This window comes from Anolis carolinensis, unplaced genomic scaffold (assembly GCF_035594765.1).
Source record: "Anolis carolinensis isolate JA03-04 unplaced genomic scaffold, rAnoCar3.1.pri scaffold_7, whole genome shotgun sequence".
Lineage (NCBI taxonomy): Eukaryota > Metazoa > Chordata > Lepidosauria > Squamata > Dactyloidae > Anolis > Anolis carolinensis.
In genome coordinates, this window is record NW_026943818.1 from 22,812,686 (window position 1) to 22,830,724 (window position 18,039).

General features: G+C 41.8%; 1 protein-coding gene across 3 annotated transcripts in view; it reads right to left on the reverse strand.

Moving 5' to 3' along the window:
- Nucleotides 1-18,039, reverse strand: part of doc2b (double C2 domain beta) — a 153,294-nt gene that overhangs the window by 128,310 nt on the left and 6,945 nt on the right. Inside the window, exon 2 of one of the 3 annotated variants that reach the window (XM_062958948.1) lies at nt 14,185-14,740. In XM_062958948.1, coding sequence (XP_062815018.1) covers nt 14,185-14,524 — 340 coding nt within the window. In that variant the 5' untranslated portion in view covers nt 14,525-14,740. Of the gene's footprint in view, nt 1-14,184; nt 15,024-18,039 lie in introns of those variants that run through there. The other 2 variants (XM_062958947.1, XM_062958949.1) reach the window with 2 other exon arrangements.

The window sequence follows — 18,039 nt, forward strand, 5'->3', positions numbered from 1 at the left end:
ATGTAATATTGATAATATTATAATGTAATACAATATAACACTAATACCATATAATAATATTAATTATGTATTCTATATTACATATAATATTACTATAATATTACAGTACTAGCTGTGCCCGGCCACGCGTTGCTGTGGTGTTGTCTGGTGGTGTTGGTGAGAAATTGTTGAGGTAGTGGTGGCATTGAATGTCTGTTGTATAGTTGTCTTTATGTTTAATATGCACACTGAAGTGGATTATATGGCAGTGTGGAGTCAAGATAATCCAGTTCAAAGCAGATAATATAAGATTCTAAATGGATAATATAGCTGTGTGGAAGGGCCTTTAGTCTACACTGTCATATAATCCAGTTCAAATCTGATAATCTGTGGAAGAAGCCTAAGTGAGGCCTAACTGTGCCTGTCCCCTGGGCTGAGTAGGTTGCTAGCAGACCCAAGTGGGCAGAGCTTAGCCCTCTAAACTGGCAGCAATTGGATAAAAACTATTATTCCTCTCCCTGTAATTAGGACTTTATTTTTCTTTTCTTTTTGTTGTATCAACCTAGAGCCGTGGATGATGGGTTGTGTTGTCAAATTTCAAGGTTGGGGGGCCTGTAGTTTTGTTGTTTTGTCCGCTGCCCTGATGCCATCACTCTTTTATATATAGAGATAGTGGTATAGTTCAGTATAGTAATATATAATGCTAATATTGTGCTATGCTAATAATATAATATATTGTATGTACATATAATTTGTAAGCCACTCTGAGTCCCCTTTGGGGTGAGAAGAGTGTGATACAAATGTAGTAAATAAATGCAGTAAATAAATAAATGCAGTAAATAAATAAATAATAAATAAATAAATTTTACACTTAGGCTCGCCCAAAGTCTGAAATGACTTGAAGGTACACAACAACAACAACAACAACAACAACAACAACCCTAATTAACTTGACTATCTCATTGGCCAGAAGCAGGACCACACTTTCCACTGAAATCCTGATAAATGTATGTTGGTTAAAATTGTTTTTATTTTTAAATAATGTATTGTTCTTTCGTTGTTGTTGTTGTTGTTTTTGCACTACAAATAAGACATGTGCAGTGTGCATCGGAATTTGTTTGTATTTTATTTTCAAATGATAATCCGGCCCCTCAACAGTCTGAAGGATTGTGGACCGGCCCTTGGCTTAAAAAGTTTGAGGACCCCTGAGTAAAACCATGTATAGATACAAAGCATCCCGGCCTACTAGCCTACCAACCCACTCCTAGGTAGTTGGGCAAATACAGAATAAAAAGATTAAAATTAAAATTAATTATTCCCTTAAGGTAAGGTTTAAGCGGGGGCAAGGGTAAGTAAAACTCGTGGCTTGTCCATAGTAAATTTTAAATTTGGATGTTGTTATTGGCATTAATATCACAGCTGTCCGCTTCCATCTTCTTGGGGATGGCCAGCGCTTTTTGCGTAAAAAGGGTCAGTTTTAAAATAGAGTTTTTATCTGAACCCTGTAGAAGGATGTGCAATTTCTCCTTATTCTCCAAATGAGTGTGGTTCTCAAGCAGAGGCTCTAAATAGAAAGATCGAATCTTGTTGTAATAGGGGCATTTTAAGAAAAAGTGTTCTGAATCCTCCACTTCTGCATCTGCCTCACGGCACCCACAGGTTCTCTTTGTCTATGGGATATTCTGATGTCTACCAAGCTTAGACTTAATGTCGAGTTGTTCGAATCCAGCCCGGGTAAAGAGTTTTCTTATATACAGTGGAAGTGTAAAAAAGAGGTACATTTCCATGCCCACCTTGCATTTAAACTTTTAAGGAGTTATCCAATTGGGTGAGCGCATGGAGTTCAGCAACTTGAGTAATCCCAGACAGGAAACAATCAGGGTCAGCTACCCCCCCCCCCCAAACAAAGGATTCCCCCAGGCAGAAAGCAGCCAGGCTTTGAGGCTCCAAGGCCATTCAATGCTAATCAAGATAGGCAATTGCAACATTCATACTTGCCTCCAACAGGCTCTTTCTCCTACTCTGGATATTAGTCCACAGATATAGTAAAGGTAAAGCTTTTCCCCTGACGTTAAGTCCAGTTATGTCTGACTCTGGGGGTTGATGCTTATCTCCATTTCTAAGCCAAAGAGCCGGCGTTGTTCGTAGACACCTCCAAGGTCATGTAGCCATAGGCATGACTGAATGGAGCGCCGTAACCTTCCCTATTGATCTACTCACATTGGCATGTTTTCGAACTGCTAGGTTGGCAGAAGCTGGAGCTAACAGTGGGCGCTCATTCCGTTCCCGGGATTTGAACCTGGGACCTTTCAGTGCACAAGTTCAGCAGCTCAGCACTTTAACACTGTGCCACCAGGAGCCCCAATAATACAGTAGAGTCTCCCTTATCCAAGCTAAACGGGCCGGCAGAACCTTGGATAACTGAATATCTTGGATAATGAGGAGGGATGAAGGAAAAACCTATTAAACCTCAAATTAGGTTATGATTTTACAAATTAAGCACCAAAATATCATGTTAGACAACAAATTTGACAGGAAAAGTAGTTCAATATGCAGTAATGTTATGTTGTAATGACTGTATTTACGAATTTAGCACCAAAATCTCACGATGTATTGAAAACATTGAGTACAAAAATGCCTTGGATAATCCAGAACGTTGGATAAGCGAGTCTTGGATAAGTGAAACTCTACTGTAATAGTAATAATAGTAATAATAATAGTAATAGTAATAGTAATAATAATAATAATAATAATAATAATAATAATACATCACACAGTCCTAGACACTTGGGAAGTGTTCGACTTGTGATTTTGTGATACAAAATCCAGCATATCTATCTTGTTTGCTGTGTCATACAATAATAATAATAATAATAATAATAATAATAATAATAATAATAATTGATGAAAAACAACAGGAAAAACTCAGCCGCTATCAGGACCTCAAGATTGAACTTCAAAGACTCTGGCAGAAACCAGTGCAGGTGGTCCCGGTGGTGATGGGCACACTGGGTGCTGTGCCAAAAGATCTCAGCCGACATTTGGAAACAATAGATATGGACAAAATTATGATCTGCCAACTGCAAAAGGCCACCCGACTGGGATCTGTGCGCATCATCCGAAAATACATCACACAGTCCTAGACACTTGGGAAGTGTTCGACTTGTGATTTTGTGATACAAAATCCAGCATATCTATCTTGTTTGCTGTGCCATACAACGTCGTTGTGTTGATAATAATAATAATACATCACACAGTCCTAGATACTTGGGAAGTGTTCGACTTGTGAGTTTGTGATACAAAATCCAGCATATCTATCTTGTTTGCTGTGTCATACAACAACAATAATAATAATAATAATAATAATAATAATAATAATAATAATAATAAAAAATTTGATCAGTCATATGACCATTTCAAAATACAACACAAATAAACACAAGGCAAAAAGGAGGAGAGGGCAGCAGCTGACCTTCTGTTTACAACCAGATATATAAACCCCACTTGCCTGGTTCCCAACAGACCTCACAACCTCTGAGGATGCCTGCCACAGATGTGGGTGAAACGTCAGGAGAGAATGCTTCTGGAACATGGCCAGACAGCCCAGAAAACTCACAGTCTCTCCAGACACTAATGATGAAGCTGGACCATCGCAGCACATGTACATCTTACTTCTATCTTGCATAATCCAAAACGGTGGAGGGGGAAAAGTACAGCTGTGTAAAAATAGCAGCCATGGCCATATGCTAACCGAGTGTGTGTGTTTTTTATCCCTGATGTCTCTCAATCATTCCTCAAACTTCTCTCCCTTCCTGTTTCCCTCGCCTCCTCCCCACATTTCCACAATTCAGACTCTTTGCTTCCTTTGCCAATTTTGTTGGCATCGCTCAAATGCAATCTCAGGTTTTGTTGCCTCCTTCAAGATTATCAACAGCTGCTAATGAATATATATATATATTTATATAGCAAGAATCTTGGCTGCTTAATGAACAGAGAGGAGGCGAGGGGAGAGGTATAGTACTTTCCACCCACCCCAAAATCCATCTTCCTTTTCCCCCTTGCTGAGTCATTTAGAAAGGATGCTTCCCCTCAATTTTATTTATCTATTTACAGTATTTATATTCCGCCCTTCTTTCTCACATTGTACACATATAAGGTAAACACTCAATGCCATGTAACATAGAACAGAGACAGAGACAGACACAGAGGCAATTTAAACCTTCTCCAGCTTCCAGCACAATATCGTTGTGTTGCTTCCAGGTTCCAGCTCACTTAAGACAGAGACGAAGAAGCTCAAGTCCGCAAGAGGAAGACCTGTTGAATTTCTGTCTGCACGTGTCACTATTTTGGGCAGGATAGCAACCCAGAGAAACAATTGAGGATGAATAATCCGTCCAGCATCCTCATGATGGAGGCACAAAATTGAGTTGTGTTTATGTATTTGTTTACAGTATTTATATTCCGCCCTTCTCATCCCGAATGGGACTCAGGGCGGATCACATTACCCATATAGGCAAACATTCAATGTCTTTTAACATAGAACAAAGACAAGACAAACATAGGCTCCGAGCAGGCCTCGAACTCATGACCTCCTGGTCAGAGTGATTCATTGCAGCTGGTTGCAGCTGGCTTGCTCTCCAGCCTGCGCCACAGCCTGGGCCCTATATCCCTGTTCAAGGTTTGGTGCTAAATTCATAAATACAGTAGAGTCTCACTTATCCAACACTCACTTATCCAAGCTTCTGGATTATCCAACGCATTTTTGTAGTCAATGTTTTCAATACATCGTGATATTTTGGTGCTAAATTCATAAATACAGTAATTACTACATAGAATTACTGCATATTGAACTGCTTTTTCTGTCAAATTTGTTGTATATAACATGATGTTTTGGTGCTTAATTTGTAAATTCATAACCTAATTTGATGTTTAATAGGCTTTTCCTTGATCCCTCCTTATTATCCAACATATTAGCTTATCCAACCTTCTGCCGGCCCGTTTATGTTGGATAAGTGAGACTCTACTGTATAGTAATTCCTACATAACATTACCATGTATTGAACTGCTTTTTCTGTCGATTTGTTGTAAAACATAATGTTTTGGTGCTTAATTTGTAAAATCATAACCTAATTTGATGTTTAATAGGCTTTTCCTTGATCCCTCCTTATTATCCAACATATTAGCTTATCCAACGTTCTGCCGGCCCATTTATGCTGGATAAGTGAGACTCTACTGTATAGTAATTCCTACATAACATTACCATGTATTGAACTGCTTTTTCTGTCGATTTGTTGTAAAACATGATGTTTTGATGCTTGATTTGTAAAATCTTAATGTAATTTGATGCTTAATAGGCTTTTCCTTAATCCCTCCTTATTATCCAAGATATTCGCTTATCCAAGGTTCTGCCGGCCCGTTTAGCTTGTATAATTCTGTTCGCTTACACTTGAAAATTACCTAGGGCTGGCCCTGCGTACGTCTGCCTTCTTTCAATCCCAGGCAGCTTTCAAAGATGCAAACTAATGCTCAGCAGATCTCCTAATGGAAAAAACTCACCAAAACAGACATCCGCACCTGGTGTGCTACGAAGCATTTAATTCCCCAGTCGGCCTTTTGCTGGTCTGCTCTCTCTGCTTCTCAGAGGCACATTTCCTCTTGGATTCACGGGCTTTCGTTTCCCTTTCCCAGCTGAAATTTAGACGCACAGCACCTCCCCCAAGGAAAAGGTGTAGGATGTTTTGGTTTGGTTTTGTTCCGTTTCTGCTTTGCTTTTGATCCCATACTCCAAGGAAAGTTCAGAGGGAAACACATTTGGAAAATGTGTCACCTCTAAAGCTATAGGCATTTATCATTCCCCACATAAGCTATGAAAAAAACAACAACTAGCCGGAACGCCTCACAATTGTTCCACCATTTCTCCCCACAAACACACACACACACCTTTTGTGAGAATGTCATCAAGGATCACTGAGTGGTTAGGACACAAACCCATAGGCTACGGGGTTCCAGGCAGAATGGGACAACTTGTACAAATAATTCCTCAAAAAGAGTAATCCACAGACATAATAAACCCCACTAGGCTAGTTTCCAATAAACCTCACAACCTCTGAGGTTGTGGGCGAAACGTCAGGAGAGAATGCTTCTGGAACACGGCCATACAGCCCGAAAGACACACAGCAACCCCGTCCTTCCCTTCTTCGCAAAACCCTACAACAGTTTGTAGTTGAACTGCCTTCTCTTTGGAATCCAAGCACAAATTCTGCCAGATAAGTGGATCTGAAGCAAAACTCAGGAAGCATGAATTAAATAAGCTTTTCACGGGAATGAAATTCTTAGTCTGCCATTCCTTAGAAGCGGAGAAAGCGGATCAGATGAATTTTGGAAGTGCAAACTGACAGAGGAAGACAACTTCTCGTCTGTTTCTCTTCCCTGCCCACTTTCAAACTCAAGGGCTGAGATCTATTTGTGAAACAGAGTTTTGCTTGTATTCTGAGCTGGACATGCGGTTGAATACAGGAAGAGTTGAATTTCAGAATAGTGGCCAATAAAATCAGAACAATTTAAAACACGAAGACTATCATTCTGAAGATCTACCAAAAGCATATTATACCTATAATTTTAAAACTAGTGAGAATAAGGAATTAAACCCGACTTTGTACACACTGTGCCAATGGGGTGCATCTTATTCCAAGTGTGCAATACTTCTCAAGGAGATAAACATGGTGGAAATCCATTAGCACACTTTTTCTCGGGAGAAAGTGAATCATGTGTTGTCAAAGGCTTTCGTGGCCGGAATCACTGGGTTGCTGTGAGTTTTCTGGGTCGTACAGCCATGTTCCAGAAGCATTCTCTCCTGACGTTTTGCCCACATCTATGGCAGGCATCCTCAGAGATTGTGAGGTCTGTTGGAAACTAGGCGAGAGGAGTTTATGTATCTGGAATAATGTCTAGGAGGAAGAAAGAACTCTTGTCTGTTTGAGGCAAGCGTAAATGCCTCAAATTATTATTTGAGAACACAGAAATGCTGGACCACTCTAACAACCACCATTTCTGTTGGGTTATCTAGCAATCATGCATGCATTTTCAATGTGAGATGGTTTATGTAGTTAGTTTTGTTTGTTGCTTAGTAACCTGAAGCCAAAGCTGCATTCCAGAGTTGATGGCACCGTTTTAGGGGTTTTGCATGTGATGTCGGAAATGGGGATATACTTCCTGGAGACATACAGAAAGTTACATATGCCTTTCGAATTTGGGGCATAAAAGGGGAGACTTTCTTTTGTTCTCTCTCTCTTCACCTCTTCCTCCTTCTTGATCCTGCCATGCTGATGCTACTTCTTGTTTAAGAGATATGTAGTATCCTGAACTGTATTCTTTTTGCCGAATCAACCCTGGCGATCAATGGGGTGGCAGATGTCGCATGTTTTGATATGGTCAAAATTGACTAATCAATAAAGAGTTGTTGTTGTTGTTGTTATTGTTGTATTCTTTTTGGAACTAAGATGTTTTTACCTGTATGACCACCATCATACAAGATTGTGAGTAAACATATTTTTACTCTTTTACTTTTGATGTCTCTGATGCTTGTTTTATGCGCATGACTCTTTAAAGGGAAAGGGAGGCTGGCTATTTTGCTTTTTCTCACCTCTGCTCACATAAACCCCTTGGCCAAGTCTGTATTTTTGTTACTCTGCACCAATATCTAACCATATTGGTATCATAATCCTAACAGGTTATGAATATATTCCTAATAATTTCAAGCTACACAGAGAAGCCATTGAGATCCACAAGTATGTGGACAATTTCAACAGAAAGGAGGAAACCATCCAAATGAACAAAATCTGGCAACCAGTATTAAAAAAAAACAACTCTAAAATCAGGACAGTAAATAAAAAACAACACTCAGAAGACAGGGGAATTCCAGACAGGAAACCATCAGGGCCAGCTAACACCTCCCAACAAAGGGTGTCCCCAGGCAGCAAGAGCCAGGCTTTCAAGTTGAAAAGCGATTCAATTCTAATCAAGGTAGCCAATTCCAACATTATTATTTATTATTTATTTTATTATTTATTTCTCACCCTGGACATTATTCCACAGATATATATAAACCCCACTTGACTCGTTTCCAACAGACCTCACAACCTCTGAGGATGCCTGCCATAGAAGTGGACGAAATGTCAGGAGAGAATGCTTCTGGAACAATAGCCATACAGCATCCCAGAAGGTGTACTTCTTAGATAGCCAACAAAGAAAACAAAATTCAACTGGTGAATTTTCCCCACATCAATGTGCATCAATGAGCTGTAAAGCTTGACCAGGAGGTCTATTTGGGAAGGAAAGAAAGGTGAGAGGAATTGTTGTATGTTTTCCAGGCTGTGTGTCCATGTTCCAGAAGTATTCTCTCCTGACGTTTTGCCCACATCTATGGCAGGCATCCTCAGAGGTTGTGAGCTATGGAGAAACTAAGCAAGGAAGGTTTATATATATCTGTGGAAAGTCCAGGGTGAAAGAAGAACTCTTTGTCAGTTGGAGGCCAGTGTGAATGTTGTAGTTAATCACCTTAATAAGCATTGAATAGCTTCATCTTCTGGCTTCTTCCTGCCTGGGAGCATCCTTTGTTAGCTGCCCCTGGTTCCCATGTCTGGAACTCCTCTGTTTTCAGAGTGTTGCTTCTTATTTACTGTTCTGATTTTTGAGTTTTTTAATACTGGTAGCCAGATTTTGTTCATTTTCATGGTTTCCTCCTTTCTGTTGAAGTTGTCCACATGCTTGTGAATTTCAATGACTTCTCTGTGTAGTCTGACATGATAGTTGTTGGAGTGGTCAAGCATTTCTGTGTTCTCAAATAATATACAGTGTCCAGGTTGGTTCATCAAGTGCTCATAAACCTTCCTTGCTTAGTTTCTCCATACCTCACAACCTCTGAGGATGCCTGCCATAGATGTGGGAGAAACGTCAGGAGAGAATACTTCTAGAACATTTATTTATTTATTTACTACATGTATATGCCGCCCTTCTCACCCCAAAGAGGACTCAGAGCGGCTTACAAATTCCATTCACATACAATACATTATATTATTAGTATAGTACAATACTAGCATTAAATTACTATATTGTACTATATCATTACATTGTAATATTATTAGTAATATTACATTTAATACATAATTGTACTATATCATTACATTGTAATATTATATTAGTAATATTACATTTAATATATAATATATAATTAATATTATTAAATTGTATTATTATCAGTATTATATTGTAGGTATTGATGTTAAGTCCAGTTGTGTCTGACTCTGGGGGTTGGTGCTCATCTGCATTTCTAAGCCAAAGAGCTGGCGTTGTCCGTAGACACCTCCAAGGTCATGTGGCCACTGGCATGACTGCATGGAGCGCCATTACCTTCCCGCCAGAGCGGTACCTATTGATCTACTCACATTGGCATGTTTTCGAACTGCTAGGTTGACAGGAGCTGGAGCTAACAGCGGGCGCTCACCCCACTCCCGGGATTTGAACCTGGGACCTTTTGGTCTGCAAGTTCAGCAGCTCAGCGCTTTAACACACTTCACCACTGGGGCTCCTATTATATTGTGATACATTATAATATTATCAATATTATATTATTATATATTATAAATTAAGTTGTATATTATATACTGTATATACACGCACAGTAGAGTCTCACTTATCCAACACTCACAATCCAACATTTTGGATTATCCAACACATTTTTGTAGTCAATGTTTTCAATGCATTGTGATATTTTGGTACTAAATTCATAAATACAGTAATTACTACATAGCATTAATGTGTAATGAACGACTTCTTCTGTCAAATTTGTTGTATAACATGATGTTTTGGTGCTTAATTTGTAAAATCATAACCTATTTTGATGTTTAATAGGCTTTTCCTTAATCCCTCCTTATTATCCAAGATATTCGCTTATTCAAGCTTCTGCCGGCCCGTTTAGCTTGGATAAGGGAGACTGTACTGTATAAGACACTGTCTTATTTTTGGGGAAACACAGTATAGGCAAAGCATTAGGACTGAAAGATAAAGACCTAGCGCATCTTTGGGAGCAAAAATTAATATAAGACACTGTCTTATTTTTGGGGAAAATAAGACAGGTTGGTTCATAAACCTTCCTTGCTTAGTTTCTCCATACCTCACAACCTCTGAGGATGCCTGCCATAGATGTGGGCGAAACGTCAGGAGAGAATGCTTCTGGAACATGGCCAGACAGCCCGGAAAAGACACAACAACCCTGTGATCCCGGCCATGAAAGCCTTCGACAACACATTGACAAAGAGTTCTTCTCTCACCCTGAACTTTCCACAGATATATATAAACCAACGTTGCTTAGTTTTTCCATACCTCACAACCTGTGAGGATGCCTGCCATAGATGTGGGCGAAACGTCAGGAGAGAATGCTTCTGGAACATGGCTGGACAACACTGTGATCCCGGCCATGAAAGCCTTCGACAACACATTGACAAAGAGTTCTTCTCTCACCCTGGACTTCCCACAGATATATATAAACCTTCCTTGCTGAGTTTCTCCATACCTCACAACCTCCGAGGATGTCTGCCATAGATGTGGGCGAAACGTCAGGAGAGAATACTTCTGGAACATGGCCATACAGCCCGGAAAAGACGCAACAACCCTGTGATCCCGGTCATGAAAGCCTTCGACAACACATTGACAAAGAGTTCTTCTCTCACCCTGGACTTCCCACAGATATATATAAACCAACGTTGCTTAGTTTTTCCATACCTCACAACCTCTGAGGATGCCTGCCATAGATGTGGGCGAAACGTCAGGAGAGAATGCTTCTGGAACATGGCTGGACAACCCTGTGATCCCAGCCATGAAAGCCTTCGACAACACATTGACAAAGAGTTCTTCTCTCACCCTGGACTTCCCACAGATATATATAAACCTTCCTTGCTGAGTTTCTCCATACCTCACAACCTCTGAGGATGCCTGCCATATATGTGGGTGAAACGTCAGGAGAGAATGCTTCTGGAACATGGCCATAGAGCCCGGAAAAGACGCAACAACCCTGTGATCCCGGCCATGAAAGCCTTCGACAACACATTGACAAAGAGTTCTTCTCTCACCCTGGACTTCCCACAGATATATATAAACCAACGTTGCTTAGTTTTTCCATACCTCACAACCTCTGAGGATGCCTGCCATAGATGTGGGCGAAACGTCAGGAGAGAATGCTTCTGGAACATGGCTGGACAACCCTGTGATCCCAGCCATGAAAGCCTTCGACAACACATTGACAAAGAGTTCTTCTCTCACCCTGGACTTCCCACAGATATATATAAACCTTCCTTGCTGAGTTTCTCCATACCTCACAACCTCTGAGGATGCCTGCCATATATGTGGGTGAAACGTCAGGAGAGAATGCTTCTGGAACATGGCCATAGAGCCCGGAAAAGACGCAACAACCCTGTGATCCCGGCCATGAAAGCCTTCGACAACACATTGACAAAGAGTTCTTCTCTCACCCTGGACTTCCCACAGATATATATAAACCCTCCTTGCCGAGTTTCTCCATACCTCCCAACTTCTGAGGATGCCTGCCACAGATGTGGGTGAAACATCAGGAGAGAATACTTCTGGAACATGGCCAGACAGCCCGGAAAACATACAACAACCCTGTGATCCCGGCCATGAAAGCCTTCGACAACACGGTGAGAGGAATGCTTGGTTGAATGGTAAAATGCTAAGATTCCTGCCTGGCATGGCTTTCTATATCTTAAAACAGATACCGCATTTCTTCAGGATATTGTTTGGGTTAGTTTTATTTGCAGGTTAAACGTAGAAGGGCAACCTCGGTGTATACATACACATATATGTAACAACGCCTACAAACACACACCGCCAAGACAGCTAAGCATGCAACAGGCCTCTCTTTTGGACACCCTCCCTCCCGAGAAGTACATGCAACTGGTGTCTCTTTACAAGAAACAGAGAAAGCCTCAAAAGGTGGGTTTTTTCTCTCTTGTTAATATGTTCGCTGCAGTGGTGGGTGTGTGGCTCAGCCCACCCAAGGTGGTCGGCGGTGGCGCGGTGACATTGAGACACCGGAGTCGGAAGGGACAGAGTGGTGCGGGGCTCAAGGAACAAAAAGGGGGATCGATTGGTGGAATCGTTTGGCAGACCCGTGCAGAGGGAGAAAGATGTTTTGACGGGCTCGTAAAGGTAAAGCACACAAGCACGCATACAAATAAACACACGCCGAGAATGGCAGCAAGGCTTCTCTATAACCACAGAGAGCCGAAGAAGGCGCAGTGTTTTGCAACAGAAGAAGGCAAGCTTTCGGGGAGGTAAGGTAAAGGTTTTCCCCTGACGTTAAGTCCAGTCATATCTGACTCTGACTCTCTCATCTCCATTTCTAAGCCCAAGAGCCGGCATTGTCCGTAGACACCTCCAAGGTCATGTGGCCGGCATGACAGCATGGAGCACCATTACCTTCCCGCCGGAGCAGTACCTATTGATCAATACAGATCAATATCTATATCTATAGATCAATATCTGCTCACATTCTGGGGGACTAGTGCTCATCTCCATTTCTGGGGGGCTAGTGCTCATCTCCATTTCTAAGCCCAAGAGCCGGCGTTGTCCGTAGACACCTCCAAGGTCATGTGGCCATAGGCATGACAGCATGGAGCACCATTACCTTCCCGCCGGAGCAGTACCTATTGATCAATACAGATCAATATCTATATCTATAGATCAATATCTACTCACATTCTGGGGGACTAGTGCTCATCTCCATTTCTGGGGGGCTAGTGCTCATCTCCATTTCTCAGCCCAAGAGCCGGCGTTGTCCGTAGACACCTCCAAGGTCATGTGGCCATAGGCATGACAGCATGGAGCACCATTACCTTCCCGCCGGAGCAGTACCTATTGATCAATACAGATCAATATCTATATCTATAGATCAATATCTACTCACATTCTGGGGGGCTAGTGCTCATCTCCATTTCCAGTACCTATTCTGGGGGGCTAGTGCTCATCTCCAGTACCTATTTGATCAATATAGATCAATATCTATATCTATCTATATCTACAGATAAATATCTACTCACATTCTGGGGGGCTAGTGCTCATCTCCATTTCTAAGCCCAAGAGCCGGCGTTGTCCGTAGACACCTCCAAGGTCACGTGGCCGGCATGACAGCATGGAGTACCATTACCTTCCCGCCGGAGCAGTACCTATTGATTAATACAGATCATTGTCTATATCTATCTATATCTACAGATCAGTATCTACTCACATTCTGGGGGGCTAGCGCTCATCTCCATTTCTATGCCGAAGAGCTGGCGTTGTCCGTAGACACCTCCAAGGTCATGTGGCCATTGGCATGACTGCATGGAGCGCCGTTACCTTCCCTATTGATCTACTCACATTGGCATGTTTTCGAACCGCTAGGTTGGCAGAAGCTGGAGCTAACAGCGGCTGCTCACGCCGTTCCCGGGGTTTGAACCTGGGACCTTTCGGTCTGCAAGTTCAGCAGCTCAGTGGTGTAACCCACTTCGCCACCGGGGTTTCTCTTTCAGGGAGAGAAAGGTGCAAATCGTAAGAAAGGTTAAGATGGATCAGGAAGTCTCCAGAATTGCCTAGGATGCTGTGCCTGCATTTTGCAACTCTTCAGAACGCATGCACAGCCAACCAAGAGGGCTCTGCTGCTTGTTGTTTCCTTTCCCTCTATGCCTGCATTCATCAAAACCTTTCACTTCACTTTATTTCTTAATTAGTCGCTCTCCACCAGGGTGCTCCAAGCGACTTACAATTTATTCCACAATATAAAAACATTCAACAGTGACTATTTGGCAAATTAGATCTGATTTACTTAAATGCACAACCAAACAGCGCTTTTTACAAAAGGTCGCAACTCCGACATTTGACCACCATCTCCAACCTTGTCCACACTGAATAGATGATAACTGGACCCAGTGATGTATAAGGAGCCAGTCACAGTTTCCCATCCTTCTCCCCCAAATGCGGGGCAAGTTTGATAGTAGATGGTGCCTATAACAGATGATTATAATCAATTGACCTTTCCAGGTTTTTCTGACCTCTAGGGACTGGCCAAATATAACCTCAACCAAGGAAAATCCTCAAGCCAAACGGCAACCCCCCAAACAAACAACCGCCCAAGAGAAGACTTTGGGCACTTACTGCAGTCGTCGGATTCGTATCCATCTGCATCCACCGCCTCCTCCTCCTGTTTGACAACTGGCTTGGCGGGCTGTTCCACCGGCTCGGTCCCGTACGCCCCGAAAAGTTGGTCCACGTCCTCGTCATCTTCCCGTGGGGCTGTTTCCGAGGGGCTGACGGCGGCCTGGCTGGATGAGGAGCGCAGGCTGTTGCTCCGGCTGACCGTGGCAGGGAGGCCACGGGGAAAGCGGGGAAAGTAATCCGAAATCTGCTTGATGGGGCGGATAGGTCCAGGGCAGACGTCAATGGCCATGTGTTCTTGGATGCTGATTGTGGTTTTCTCTCCTTTTCGGAGTGTCATGCATACAGTGCCCGAAAGGGAATGCCCTGCCAGGAAAAGGAGAAAAAAAAAACTGCAGGCGGAGAGGTGGCCCCGGTCAAGGATGCCCGCAATGATTCGAAGAGGCCAAAACGAGAAAGAAGCCGAGAGTTCCCCGTGGCACCTCGGCTGGCTCAGATCGTCCTCGGAGTCACCGTTGATCTGTTCATAGTGTTGGTTCTTTCGCTGGCTGCGTGTCTGCGAATTGAGAGAGAGAGAGAGAGAGAGGGAGTGAGAGAAAACGACACGGATAAGAGGCAGGGGGTGGGCAATCGGGTGATGTCACCAGCTAGCAACAAAGCACAAATGAACACAGTCGAGGAATTAAAAGGCTGGGGCAGGTGGGCAGCGGAGGTCTCCGCCGTTGTCACCCCAGGGCACTCGGGCCAAGGCTTCTGGCCATGCCTCCTTTGTCCCTGCCAGCTAGCGCTTTTCTCACTCCATCCCCATGGCTGGCCTGGAAAGAAACTGTTTTCTCCTGTAAACTAACAACATTGTTTGCCACCTGTCTGGCTGCTTTGTGTGCCGTTCAACTTTCTTCCTCTGCACCGTCTACTCCCTGTGCACAATGTTATGAAACAGAGGACTGCAAAGTAACCTGAGTTTGTCCAAGCCCTTGGCGGCACAGCAGGAGCAGATAAATATATAATATATATAACTAGCTGTGCCCGGCCACGCATTGCTGTGGCAAAGTCTGGTGGTGTTGGTGAGAAATTGTTGAGGTAGTGGTGGTATTGAATGTCTGTTGTATGGTTGTCTTTATGTTTAGTATGCATTTGGTTGTTTGTGTACTGTGAAAGTGCTGAGGATAGAGGGGGTCTATGTCCCTGTGTAGTATTGTATAGTATTTATACGTTGTCCATGCGTTGGGAATGCTTGGATTGTGTCCTGCTGTATAGTAGAAAGGGTTGGGCTGGATGGCCCTTAGGGATCTCTCCAAACTCTTGGATTCTATGCTGCTATTATTATTATTATTATTATTATTATTATTATTATTATTACCATCATCATCATCATCATCTTCATCATCATCATTATTATGTAGAGGCTGGATGGCCATCTGTCAGGAGTTCTTGGATTGTGTCCTCCTGCATGGCAGAAGGAAGTTGATCTGGATGATCCTTAGGAGTCACTCCAAACCTTAGGATTGTATGATGTTGCTATTATTATTATTATTATTATTATTAGTAGTAGTAGTAGTAGTAGTAGTATTAGTATTGAGAGGCTGGGTGGCCATCTGCTGGGAGTGCTTGGATTGTGTCCTGCATGGCAGAATTGGGTTGGACTGGATAAGTGAGACTCTACTGTATATTTATAATCTTATATTATCTGTTTAGAACTGGATTATCTGAGGCCCCTTCTACACAGCTGTAGTGAATTATCTGGCAGTGTGGAGTCAAGATAATCCAGTTCAAAGCAGATAATATAAGATTCTAAATGGGTTATATAGCTGTTTGGAAGGGCCTTGAGTCTACACTGCTATATAATCCAGTTAAAATCTGATAATCTGTGGAAGAGGCCTAAGTGAGGCCTAACTGGGCTGAGTAGGTTGCTAGTGGGTGGAGCTTAGCCTTCAAACTGGCAGCAATTGGATAAAAACAATTATTCCTCTCCCTCTAATTAGAACTTTATTTTTATTTTCTTTTTGTTGTATCAACCTAGAGCCGTGGATGATGGGTTGTGTTGTCAAATTTCGAGGTTGGGGGGCCTGTAGTTTTGTTGTTTTGTCCGCTGCCCTGATGCCATCACTCTTTTATATATATAGATATATATTATTATAATAATAATATATATAATACGTATTATATGTGTATCTATATATATAAATGAGTGATGGCATCACGGCAACCCACAAAGCAACAAAACTACAGGCCCCCCAACCTTGAAATTTGACAACAAACTCATCATCCACGCCTCTAGGTTGATACCACAAAAAGAAAAGAAAAATAAAGTCCTAATTAGAGGGAGAGCAATAATTGTTTTTATCCAATAGGTTTTCCTTAATCCCTCCTTATTATCCAACATATTCGCTTATCCAACATTCTGCCAGCCCGTTTATGTTGGATGAGACTCTACTCTACTGTGTATATATATATATACATACAATATGGGCCACGATGGTGCAACAGGTTAAACCGCTGAGCTGTTGAACTTGCTGACCAAAAGGTTGGCGGTTCGAATCCGGGGAGCAAGGGTGAGCTCCTGCTGTTAGCCCCAGTTTCTAGCAGTTCGAAGACATGCAAATGTGAGTAGATCAATAGGTACTGCGCCAGCAGGAAGGTAATGGCGCTCCATGCAGTCATGTCGGCCACATGACCTTGGAGGTGTCTACGGACAATGCCGGCTCTTCAGCTTAGAAATGGAGATGAGCACCAACCCCCAGAGTCAGACACGACTAGACTTAATGTCAGGGGAAAAGCTTTAGCTTTACCTTTCAGTCCTAATGCTTTGCCTATACTGTGTTTTTCCCCGAAAATAAGACAGTGTTTTATACAGTAGAGTCTAACTCAGGGGTCCTCAAACTTTTAAAGCAGAGGGCCGGTCCACAACCCTTCAGACTGTGGAGGGGCCGAATTATCATTTGAAAATGAACAAATTCCTATGCACACTACACATGTCTTATTTGTAGTGCAAAACAACAACAATGAAAGAACAATACAGTATTTAAAAATGAAAACAATTGTAACCAACATAAACCTTTCAGGATTTCAATGGGAAATGTGGGCCTGCTTCTGGCCAATGAGATAGTCAAGTTAATTAGGATTGTTGTTGTTGTTGTGTGCCTTCAAGTCATTTCAGACTTTGGGCGAGCCTAGGTCTAAAACTACTTATTTATTCGTTTATTACATTTACATCCTGCCCTTCTCACCCTGAAGGGGACTCAGAGCAGCTGTATGTGAATACAATATATTATTAGCATAGAACAATATTAGCATTATATATTACTATATTGAACTATACAACTATACTGTAATATTATATGTAATATATAACATATAATATTATTATATGATATTATTAGTATTATATTGAATAACATTATAATATTATCAATATTATATGTATATACAATATATTATATTATTTAAAATGATATATAAATATTATATTATAAAACTGAGGGCGGGGGCCAGGTAAATGACCTTGGAGGGCCGCATCCGGCCCCCGGGCCTTAGTTTGGGGACCCCTGGATAAGCGAATATCTTGGATAATAAGGAGGGATTAAGGAAAACCTATTAAACATCAAATTAGGTTATGATTTTACAAATTAAGCACCAAAACATCACGTTATACAACAAATTTGACAGAAAAAGTAGTTCAATACGCAGTAATGTTATGTTGTAATTACTGTATTTACGAATTTAGCACCAAAATATCATGATATATTGAAAACATTGACTACCAAAATGGTAGTCCAGAAACTTGGATCATCACCTAATTTGATGTTTAATAGACTTTACCTTAATCCCTCATTATCCAAGATATTTGCTTATCCA